Here is a 12,667-nt window from a genome sequence, read left to right on the forward strand (position 1 = left end):
TGACTCAAAGGAGATTTTTTCCCCCCCATACAAATCAAAGGGAGATGAATCATATGATTAATTGATTAGGTAAGAAACTGATAATCAACTTTGGAGTTTGATCTTCTTCTTTGGGATGGGACCAATTTGGACTTATATATTTTTATAAAATTCGTATACTAATAAATTAACTGAAAACTTGCTTATAAAAAAAAAATGAAAACTTAATATGTAGCCATTATGAAATATAAATAGTTATAGTATCATATTGACGCGCGAATATTTAGCTTTTTCACCCCCTATATTACACCTAAAATATATTATTTTTCTACAATAAATAAAAAAATTCAGAACTATTATCTTAAATTCAAATATAAATTCTTGATGTTATTTAAGGGGGATAAATATTTTTCACTTTAATTTATTATTATTGGCAAGGTATTCTTTAATCATGAAAAAGAAAAAGTAAATTCCGTGCCGTCACCGAAATCATTCTTTTGCACAATTAAAAATGGATTAAAGTGCATCTAGTACCTTTAAATATTTTTTTGGATGCTGAAGTGCATATAACATCATGAAATATTTTTTAACCTTTGTTTAAGGATTCAAAAGTTTTCCATTTTTTAAACAAAGTTCTTGTTTGTAATTGTTATATTTTGATGGCAAAAAAAAAATGTTATGCTTTAGAAATTCGTCCAAAAACTGTTACGTTTTAAAAAATTATTTAGTTTTTTTTCAATAAAAAACTCATTTAGTTACTATTGAACCATTGAGACGCTGATAATTTAAAATTAATTGATTTGATTGTGGTTGAGTCATTTAAAATTAAATCATGGCATGAATAATGTTAAGGATTCGAAATTCCTAAATGCCGCGGGTATAATTCCACAAGGCATGCGCCACTGACACTTTCACGAGTCCACTAAACTAAACCCACCTAACTGATTCCACGCCCCACTCACAATCCACAAACTGTCCACATTCCAACAATGGAGTGCGTCTCAATGACTTTTTGTGCCCAAATTCATCTCTCACAAATCACATCGCATTGTATGACTTAAGGTCATCTCAGAACAATAATATTGCCCATATTTTAATTGCTTATAACCATTGGTCAAGGTCAAATTGTCAAACCTACCTTTTTCGTTGAATTTTAAAATGGTAAATATGTAATTTAGCATGCATAAACCCTTACAAAAATGATAAGTATCACCTATTTATTATTTTAAAATTCAACATGTATTTTATGATCATTTTTGCTTTTTTTTTTAGAGAATTACTACATCGTCCCCCACTGAAGAAATAATGTATTCATTAAAAAAATTACGTAACAAGTGAACAGTTTGAAATGATAAGTTTTAGTATAATAAATGATAATAGGTTCTAACTGGTCACTTGTTGATAATTATATTCCTTCTTTAGTATTTTCTCTGGTCCTATTTATAAGTTTTAAATTTAGAAAAGAATATGATCCATTTTGTAAGTTTCAATTTGACTTTATTTGTTGCTCTTAATTATTTATTTTCTCTCATTTTCCGACATATTCTCTTTCATCTTTTTTCATATTTATTGATAAAGATATATTTAGAAATAAAAATATATTTATAACGTATTCATTATTTTTAACTAATTTTAACTAATAATTTATTATTTGTGAACTAGTTATTTGAAGTTTATATTAAGGGCAAAAATCAGTACCTTTCAGTAATTCTTTTTTTTTTTTATCATATCCCATCCATATATTATGCCCTTTAAGTTCAAACTCATAAACATGTAATGTACATATAAAATAAGTATTTAGCTAAAAAAGACATTTATTAAGGGTCTTGTAACTTATGACACTCTACTCATAACGAACGAAGTTGTGAAATCAAACCCCTGATTAATATAAAAGGCGGGCTTAATTATAGTCTCCTTTCTTTGTAACAGCTAAGGTTAGGGACCGGAAAAAAAACGGAATATTTATTTATTGAATTTATTTTTGGGACCAACAGACCCTTGTTAAGGAGAATTACAAAGAGATCTAAGTAAGAAAAATAAGTCCTAGAAATTATTATTCTCACTGACTTGTTAAACTATTAAAATTATTATTAAGATCTTTTAATAATTATTTTTTTTTACGAGACTTAATTGTAATTTTCCTTTCAATTTACGTTACTCTCTTTTTAGGTCAATGAAGTAGTCAACTTAGGCGGCTTCGCGTTGCTAGTGGATTTGACTGATTTGACTTGCGAACTTGAGCCTGATTTAGTGATTTAGCCGCACCACTCGCGTCTTATTTATTTCATCCCCATTTTTTAAAATAACTTTATATAATTAAATTCATGCTTCACAAACATTTCATCGCTGTTTGAAATAATTTATAAATAATTTTTTAATTATAACTTATGAAATGTAAAATAAATATATAAATAAATTTATCTCAACTTACATAAAATATGTTTATAATTACTTATAAATATGATTCTAAAACAATGTCTAAAAAAACTAGCTGTTAACTTATTTAATCTCCATTTTAAGTTGGCTTATTGTTCAAATTTATTAATGCTTTATGAAACATAATTTCTTTATTTTTATTTTACTCCTTAAATCATGTACATCAATATTTTTTAATAATACACAAATTAGTCTAATAATATTTTTATAAAATAATGTCACTTCAATTGATAATAGTATCATACTACAAACCCCCTCTTCTATATATACCACTTATGCGCGTGTAAGAGGGCGGCAGAAACGGTGCGTGCTTGCCGTCATGTTTCCTGGAACAACCAGCTTGCCTCTCTCTGCTCCTCGCTTACTCAATCCAGGTTCTCTCTCTCTCTCTCTCCACCCCCCCCCGGGTGCAGATGATTGAATTTGTTTGTTAAGTTAATTTGTTACCCAACAATACACTAATAGATTCATGATTAACAAACTTATACGCGAACACACACACACACGCTGGAGATCAAATTTGGAGTTGTGTTGCTGAATTGCTTATATCTTCATCTTCTTCTTAGCTCTTAGCTTTCTGAATCTGTCCTCCGATCTGTTATTTCTTCTGAAGCATCGATCGGAGGTGATAGATAGACAGACGTTACATGGTATGCCCCACGTAAAAAGTGATCCTAATTATAAAATCTCGTTTATAGTCTATAAAACATGCCTCACATAAAAAGAGTACCACTTTCGATCATAATTATAAGATTTCGTTTTAAATAAGGTTTTATACTTTTATAACTAAGACCGGAGGTAATAATTAGTAGTATTATATATGATGTATCTATTTTTTTATTTCATGAAGTCAACATCATTTCAAGACATTGTTTGTAAATCGTTTGAATTTTAAAAGAACAGAGAGAGTTTATTTTTAATAAATGTGATACACAGAGTTGAAAATAATAAGTTACGTTGTTAATGGACTGTAAATAAGTTAGTCTATTATATGTTTGCTATTAAAATTGGAACACAATTAGTTGTCTAGTACTCCTACCTACTCTTACATGTAAATCACTTGTAGGAGAAAAATTTATTTTCAAATATAATTCATTTGTAAAGTAATTAACAATATTTTTCTAATTTTACTCTTATTAAATGTAATAAAAAAATAGGTGAGAAAAATGTATGACATTTATTAATTTAATATATTTTTTAATATATAAAAATATGTATAAGTGACTTACAAGTTATATATATATATATATATATATATATGAATAGAGTGGTATACTATTTTCTTTTTTTGGTGAAACGCATTATTTTGTTAAAGATATCACGTCGCTTCTTTATTTAATTAAAACAACAGGACCACAAAAATCTTCTTACTTTCTTAGCATACAAAGGCGGCAAGCGTGGTCGTCTGTAGTCCGGACATTTACATTGAATGTGAGAAATCTTAAATACATAGAAATAACTTTCTTTTTATAATCGTTTTCTCGGTTAATATTATGCTTTCCGTTGTTATCGGGATGTTGACTGCTCTGTTTTTGCTAGTACCCACTTTTGATTAAATTAAATGAATTTTCTAGATGAGTATTACTCTATTCAATTCTAAATATAAAAACTAATTATAAATTTTATTTTGATCATAAATATAATATCCCAATTTTATTTGAACATTCATATTTTTTTTTTCCAAACTGTAACTATTTTTAAAACATCAACATATTTTTTTTATAAATAACTAATTTATATATATTTTAATACTAATTTCTATGTTTAGAAATGCAGAGAGTACATAATTACCGTTACCGAAACCTATCGTTTTGTCTTTATACTTTCAGTAACTCACGATGGATCCAATACAAAGGACAAATTTGAGGGCAAACCTAACATTAAGGTAACATATCATCCTTCCATTTCATGCATCTCTCTCTAGATTTCAGTCCAATATGCCAAATAATTCTTCTTAAAAATGATGATGATGATGATGATATGGTGAATTATATTAAATACAGATATCAGAGGGGAATAAAGAGAGAATAAAGAAGATGCTGGACAAGGTTGAACTTTCTGTATCAGGTTATGACACAGCTTGGGTAGCAATGATACCATCACCTTCTTCTCCGGAAACTCCTCTGTTTCCCCAGTCCCTAAACTGGTTACTGCAGAATCAACAAAACGATGGATCATGGGGTCTTCCTCATCGTAATGACTTGTTGACCAAAGACTCTCTTGTAACAACCTTGGCTTGTGTCCTGGCACTTAAACAATGGGGTGTTGGTGAACAACAAACTAACAGAGGTATTGTATGTAATATAATGATGATCTTTATCTCTGTTATAGAAGTGTCTTTGAACCAACCCAATATGTGTATGGCTAAGTAATGGGTATATGTATCATGGTGTGTTGTTGAAGGGTTTCAATATATTGAGTCAAACATTGCTTCAGCTTTGGATGATAAGCAAGATTCTCCTATTGGATTTGATATTATCTTCCCTCATTTACTTGAGCAAGCCCAGAACTTAAATCTCAATCTTCCTCTTGGAGGAAAGCGTTTAGAGACATTCATCCAAAAGAGAGAATTGGAGATCCAAAGGTACCATTCATAAACAATAATATATGCTTCCTTAGCATCTTTTAACTCCGGCATTTTGGAGAGAATTTTAAATGCATGATTCAGATATAGATAGCATTCTCATAACTTCATAACATAGAAACTATTCACAAGGCATGCAGATTCAAATGTGTGTTTTTTTCATTCAATCTATCATATTGAGGAATCTGAAAGAACAATCATAGTTAAGCTCTTTTGTGCATTGTTGTTGCAGTGGGTGGGGAAGCAAGTCAGAAGGATGGAAAGCATATATGGCATACATTTCAGAAGGATTTGGGAAGTCACAGAACTGGGAAATGGCTATGAAGTTTCAAAGAAAGAATGGCTCTTTATTTAACTCCCCGGCCACCACTGCATCGGCATATACCCATATTAACAATCCACATTGTCTTGATTATCTATTTTCACTATTAGATAAATTTGGAAATGCTGGTAATTAATTCCTCCTTTCAGTCTTTGATGGATTTTTCTTCTTCTACATGACAATTATTATGGTTTCATACTAATATTATATTATATTCAGTTCCAACTATACATCCCTTTGATGTCTATGCTCGACTCCATATGGTTGATAGTCTTGAAAAGTTGGGTATTAATCGTCATTTCAAGGAGGAAATTGGAAGTATACTAGAGGAAACATGGAGGTAATTAACTTTACTTTGTGTCTCAGAAGCTTGAAATTGAAAATAACTTTCTTATTGTGGGAACAAAGACGGCCACAAAACTTGATCTTATGTTCTATTTGATTATGAAACAGAATGTGGCAACAGGAAGAAGATGACATATTTTCAGAGCCCACCACTTGTGCCATGGCATTTCGTTTGCTATGTTTGCATGGATATAATGTTTCTTCAGGTTCTGCATCTTGTTTAAGTCAATATAACTGAAAAGGGGTCAAAGAAAAATAACTAAATTTGATAATTTTGTGTTTACTTCAGACGCATTGGATAGATTTTCAGAAGACAAATTCCTCAATACCCTTCAAGGTTATTTGAAGGATGTTGAGTCTGTTTTAGAGTTACACAAGGCTTCACAGATAGTTTCACATTCCAATGATTCAGTTCTAGAGGAACTAAATTCGTGGACAGGACACTTTCTCATAGAATATTTGTCCACTTCCTCAGGAAATTCTCACAAACCTTCTAATCATTTTGATCACGAGGTACATTAATCTCACAAATTCAATTTTGTTTCTCAACTCTTCTGTACTCTCAAGTTTATTCACAATTTAATGCATATGAAATCCTCAAAGATCTCGAATTTTAGGTATCTTTTGCTCTGCGTTTTCCTCATCATGCTTACTTGGATTTCATATTAAATCGAAGATCTATAGAACACTACAAGGAGGGGGATCAAAGGAGAACTTTGAAATCTTCATATAGGTACATCAAAATATCACAAACTACTCCATTTTTTCTCTGTCCCACATACATGTGAGCTTCTCTGAGTCATGCATAGATTACTCACTTGGTACTTTACTCTCTTCTTGATCAGTTCTTTGAACCTTGCAAATAAAGAATTCCTGTTATTAGGAGTGGAAGACTTCAATCACTGCCAATTGGCATTTCGTGAAGAACTCGATCTATTTAACAGGTTAACATATTTCTTCTATGATAGCCTCAAGCTGATTATATAATCTTATCACTAATAAAGCATATCATAATTAATGATCATCAGGTGGTTTATGGAGAGTGGATTGGAAAAACTGCATTTTCCAATCTCAAAGACAAAAGCTGCTTATTCCTTCTTGACAGTTGCAGCAACACTGACATCTCCTGAACTTCGCGAAGCTCGTCTAACATGGGCCATGCAGGGCTTGCTCACATGTGTCGTTGATGATTTCTATGATGTTTGGAGTACTGAAGAGGAACAAATCAACCTCATACAGTTAATGGAGAAGTACGTATGTACGATTTGTAATGAAGCTGCCATAAATATATATACTTCTTTTGCTGCATTAATATATGCATAAGATGACAATATTTCCTCTGAACATTGAACCAAAGGTGGGACGTAGATGTGGACAAACAAAGTTGTTCTGAGACAGTGAAGATATTATTCTTAGCACTCAAGAGTACAATCTGTGAGAGTGCAAGACAAGCATTTAAGGTTCAAGGGCGTGATGTGCTAAACCACTTGATTCAGATTGTAAGTTATTAATGATATATATAATTATTTCAACCTCATCTCATCAGTGTTTTTAAGATTATCTCTAAATATTTTTCTTCACTGGGGCACAGTGGGTGGATTTGATGAGGTCTCAGTTAAAGGAAGCGGAATGGTTTGGAAGCAAGCATGTGCCGAGCATCAAGGAATATGAACGTAATGGAATCACATCAATGGCCTTAGGACCGATTCTCTTCCCACTAATGTATCTTGTTGGACCCAAGCTACCCCAGAATGTCATTGAAAGTGATGAATCCAACTACCTGTTTGAGGTTGTGAGTCTCTATGGGCGATACCTCAATGATGTCAATGGCTACCAGGTGACTAGTCTGTGGCCTTTTCGATCCCTCCTCTTGTATGTTTTGTAAATTTTTCTGGGAATAATTAAGGTTTCTGTGTGTTTTGTGTAGAGAGAAAAAGAACAAGGGAAATTTTTAAACTCAATAAGCTTGAGGATGATTCATTTGTGTGGGTCAGCAACTGAAGAAGAGGTCATAGAAACAATGAAGAGGAAGATTGAGGAGAAGAGGAAGGAGCTGTTGAGAATAGTGTCGAAGGAAGAAGGAAGCATGCTTCCAAAAGAAGTAAAAGATGTGTATTGGAAAATGTGCAGATCGCTTCACTTAATTTATAAGAAGGAGGATGTGATCCATGCAAAAGAGATGCCCAATGAGGTCATTAACATCAGAGACATAGTTTTAAGTGATCCTATTATTCTGAATTCATAGATCACAAATGACCTCTCTTTCCTGTTTAGAGAAGAAAATAATACTGTATATTTTTGAATAAAGCTTGCTAATTCTGTTCACTTAGGGGGCTTCAATATTTTTCATTACGAAAAATGACAAATATTAGGGCTGTTTAGTTTATGGCTCATTTGCTATCCCCAAAATTGTGCTTTATCTGGGATAGAGTTGTTTCTTCTATATCCTAATACTGATGAAGACGATAAAAAGAGAATAATTTTAGCGAAAGCAAATTCAGAACTGAAAACAGAGGGGAACCTTTTTTTTTTTTTTTTTACTGATATGGTTATGATTGGGAAAACCGGCTGCCAGCCCAAAAAAGGGAAATTTGGGCCAAGACAGTAATGGGCTCCACCTTAGTGTTGGGCCTAACCAATAACGTACCTTGCCTCAAATTTTATATTTATATTAATTGATTATCTTATGATGAGACGTGTGATATACGAAAGCATTATGGTTTTACCATCAAAACTCAAGTAAAATTTGCGTGGGGTCTAAAATGGGCAGCACCTTGTACCTTTTGCTATTTTGTATTTTATTATGTTGATATGGATCACATTTCTTTTTCAAAAATTTAAATTGGGCCTGATAAAATCTCTCTGATTAAAACAACAGAAGAACTCAGAAATTTGATTCTAAGAATAAAAGAGCGTGACGCTAATCTTTCACCTTTTAACGTCGAACTTTGGTTGAACAAACGAATTAATGTAGGACATATTATTATTATCATCATCATCTATCGGCTTGGAAGAAGTTTGATACCAGTATCAGTGATGGCACCGAAACAGATTGGTGTTACAACAATTTATAATTGAACTGTGATCATTTAAACTTTGTTGTGCTTTTCTATATTAGAATTTGTTATTACAAGCTGGTGAAAAAATTTAATGAAGATATATATTTTTAGGATCTTATAGTACTTTCCTTTATTCTTACATGAGTTAAGATGCTGTATTCGAATTCAGACCCAAAATGTGCATACTTTGTGCTGATTCTTTAGCTAATCAGATAATTGTTTAGGAGAAGGTAGAATTGTTTTTTACAATCTCCTCCCCCACTCAAGTATGTGAGAAAACTTTATGAGAAGTTTTTTTTTTTTTCAATTTGAATAATTTCTAGATATTCATAATTGACACAAAGTTGTCGTTGGTCAAATTTGTTTCAATTTTGTAGCATATGATATACTGCCTAGTCCAACGTTTCCTAATTTATTAAATATTAAATATAATTAGTAAATCACGTAAATGATTCTCGTGTCCAATCAGTTATGGGATATGCTGCCGAGTGTCGACATAAGAAGAGTATTTATTGGGGGAAAAAAAACATATATCGCCTTGCTAATTCAACGCCAAATTTATTAATATAATTAATGATTCTCGTGCATAGAAATAAACCATATGAAACATATTTTTTATTGCATCTATTTAATTTTCCCAATATCAACGGCAAATCCATTCATATTTGACACGCTAACAATTTATATCTTTGTTCCAAATAAGAGTCCGCGCACATACAAATTCCCCCATGTTAAACCCATGACAAATACTACGTCCGGTCTTATTTATAAGACTTTATTTGTATACTATAAATGAGGTCCTATAAATAGAACCGGAGGTAGTACTAAATAGGTCTTAATCATTTCATTATTAACGATACATGAAAACATAGCATATAATTATCTCTTAAAACAATAAAACTAATGATTAAGGTGCATCTAACATCTTGAAATATTTTCTCGAATACATCTGGCACCTTAAAATATTTTGTGGTATGTTCAGCACTTTAAAGTATTTTTCTAGCTGTATCCAGCACCGTGAAATTTTTTTGATGCATTTAACACTTTAAAAGTATTTGTTTAGGTTCGTCCAACCCCCTAAAATACATTTTAGTGCATCCAATACTAAGGAAAAAGAAATAATTCAAGATATTGAGCGCACCTAGAAAATTTTAGAGTGTTGAATGCATCATTAAATATTTTATAGTGTTGAATGCACTCAAAAAAATATTTCGGGATGTTGAATGCACCATAACCTCAAAACTAAATATTTCTTTTTATAAATTAGGAACTCTAGTCACATAATTTGTCTTGATTATAATATTCCTCCAGTCCTAAATATAAGATCAATTTTATAGTATAAATTATATTACAAAATAAGTCAAATATTTAGGAACTAAGAGTATATGTAAAACGCTATGTGAAATGTTTGATAGCCGACCTTTTGAAGGTCAAAAAATTGGGAAAAAATATTGTTATATTTTGATCTTATAAAGACATATGACTGCCCTCGCATTTTCTCACCCAGTGAAGCCATGTAAAAATACAAATATTTAAAGATTGTTGGTTGAAATTGGTGAGATTAAATTATATTTTATACATCACCATTATCATTATTCGTTTGTTGAAAGTGTACATCTTATTTTTGTTTATACAAGCAACCCCTTAGATTGCAAAACCACATCACTTAGTCTTCTTCTCTATGCTACACAACATCCTACCATCTCCTTAGCCCAATCATGGAGACTCAAATCCCATACTCCATCTTCTTCTTCACTTTCCTTTTCCCCTTATGATACACAAACTGTCATCTTCAAAGAAATCCTAGAAAACTCCACCCCCAGGACCATGGAAATTACCTCTTATCGGAAACCTTCCTTAGATTGGTTCATTACCCCATCGATCTCTCAGAGACCTCGCAAACAAGTATGGACCTTTAATGCATCTCCAGCCGGGACAAGTTTCCTATTTCATAGTCCCTTCACCAAAAGTGGCCAAAGAGGTTATGAAAAGCCATGACATTATCTTCGCTAATAGACCCACATGTTTTGCCAGCGAAACCTTGGCTTATAACATCACAGATATCGCCTTCTCTCCTCATGGAAACTACTGGAGGCACCTTCGAAAGATTTGTACCTTGGAGCTTTTGTCTCTAAAAAGAGTCCAGACATTTAGAAGGATAAGAGAATAGGAGGTTTTGGCATTTGTGAAGCATATTTCTGAACACGAATTAGGTTCTATTGTGAATCTCACCTAAAAAATCTACCGACTCACAAATGCTGTAGTTGCCCGAGCAGCCTTTGGTCGGAAGACTAAAAACATAAAAGAGATTATTCCAGTTATAATGACAGTGTAGAGATTAGCGTGGATTATCAATCTTTAATCTCTGTCCTTCATTGGAATTCCTTCGTGTCATCAGTGGGGCGTGATAAGTAAATCATTATTATGTAACTAATATTATTGTATCTTAACAGATTTAGTTAGAATGCTTAGCTAGCTTAGTTGAGGCATGTGACCTCCGTACCTATATATGTAAACTCTCAGTACAGTGCAATAGACATCAAATCATTCACCCACTTTTTGTCTTATTCACTCTCTCTCTCTCTCTCTCTCCACTTTTCCTTCATGGCATCAGAGCCATTCGGTCAAACCACCATGACTTCTTCACCGAACAATACCCTCTCATCTCCTTCTGATTTCTCCACTAAGAAAAACGTAATCACCTTCTCGCATCTTGTCTCTGTGAAGCTCGATGAGAACAACTTTCTCATCTGGAAGCATCAGATTGTATCTGCAATTCGAGGCCATGACCTTCAGTCTTTCATTGACAAAATGGTAAAACCGCCGGCGAAGTATCTTCTAAATGACAAATATCTAGAAATCTTCAAAGTGAATCCAGAGTACTTTGCTTAGGAGCGGCAAGATCAGCTGCTCGCCTCCTGGATATCTTGCTTAATGTCGAACGCGATGCTTACCAGAGCTGTTGGTTGCACGACGTCTTTTCAGATTTGGGAGAAGATTCAACAACACTTTGCTTCTCAAACTAGAGCAAAGATCCGTTAACTAAAGTCTCAACTCAAAACCATCGAGAAAGGAAGTTTATCTGGAAATGACTACCTGTTGAAGATTAAGAGTATCACTGATGCATTGACAGGTATTGGTCATCCGATCAGTGATTCTGATCATATCGAGGTTATTTTTGAAAGTCTCTTTAATGAGTATGATGCGTGGATTACTACCATCACCACTCGATCAGATCCTTATTCTGTTGATGAAGTTGAATCGCTTCTTATTGCTCAAGAAGCTTGTATTGAGAAAAATTCCAAGACACCGATTGTTGAGTCTGCTAATCTTGCTCATAGCAAGCCTCCTTACAGAGGAGGTGGTCATACATGAGTTAGAAGAGGTAATCATGGACGTGGTCGCTCATCATAGTACAGTGGATCATCTTCTAATGCTCAATCCAGTAATCATTCTCTTGCTTAGTGTCAGATCTATTAGAAGAAAGGCCATAAGGCTCGTGAATGCTGGTATAGGTTTGATGAAACCTTTGATGAGCTATCGATCAATGACAAGAGGTAGCACAAGAAAGATCAATCAGTGTTAATGGCCACTACTGAGTGCATCGCTGATCCTGATTGGTACCTGGATTCTGGAGCAACAAGCCATGTCACTCATAATGATCATAACATCAAGGACAAGTCTAGTGGTAAGTCTGTTGATAGAATTTTGGTGCTGATGGTAAAGGTTTGATAGTTCATTGCACTAGTTCTTCTGATTTTATTCTTCCTCGATCTCAATACACTCTCAAATTAAAAGATATCCTCCATGTTCCTGAAGTCTCTAAAAATCTTCTCAGTATTCCTAAACTCTGTCTTGACAATGATATTCTAATTGCCTTCTTTTCCAATGTTTGTGTGATTAAGGATTTGCAAACTAATCAACTTCTCTACAAAGGAATTC

At 32.9% G+C, this 12,667-nt stretch overlaps 1 protein-coding gene across 1 annotated transcript; it reads left to right on the plus strand.

Moving 5' to 3' along the window:
- Positions 1-847: 847 nt before the first annotated feature.
- On the plus strand, positions 848-7,979 carry LOC114714273 (ent-kaur-16-ene synthase, chloroplastic). The gene is made up of 16 exons (XM_028899005.1): positions 848-856; positions 2,653-2,789; positions 2,989-3,065; positions 4,245-4,300; positions 4,419-4,704; positions 4,819-4,999; positions 5,232-5,449; positions 5,541-5,661; positions 5,775-5,872; positions 5,956-6,179; positions 6,284-6,399; positions 6,512-6,610; positions 6,695-6,916; positions 7,024-7,165; positions 7,258-7,503; positions 7,594-7,979. Exons 1-16 carry the CDS (start codon positions 848-850, stop codon positions 7,909-7,911), a joined length of 2,550 nt encoding a protein of 849 aa, XP_028754838.1. The 3' UTR covers positions 7,912-7,979.
- Positions 7,980-12,667: the final 4,688 nt, after the last annotated feature.

The sequence above is a fragment of the Neltuma alba genome, unplaced genomic scaffold (genome assembly GCF_004799145.2).
Source record: "Neltuma alba isolate B1F8T4 unplaced genomic scaffold, ASM479914v2 tig00001932_pilon, whole genome shotgun sequence".
Taxonomy (NCBI): domain Eukaryota; kingdom Viridiplantae; phylum Streptophyta; class Magnoliopsida; order Fabales; family Fabaceae; genus Neltuma; species Neltuma alba.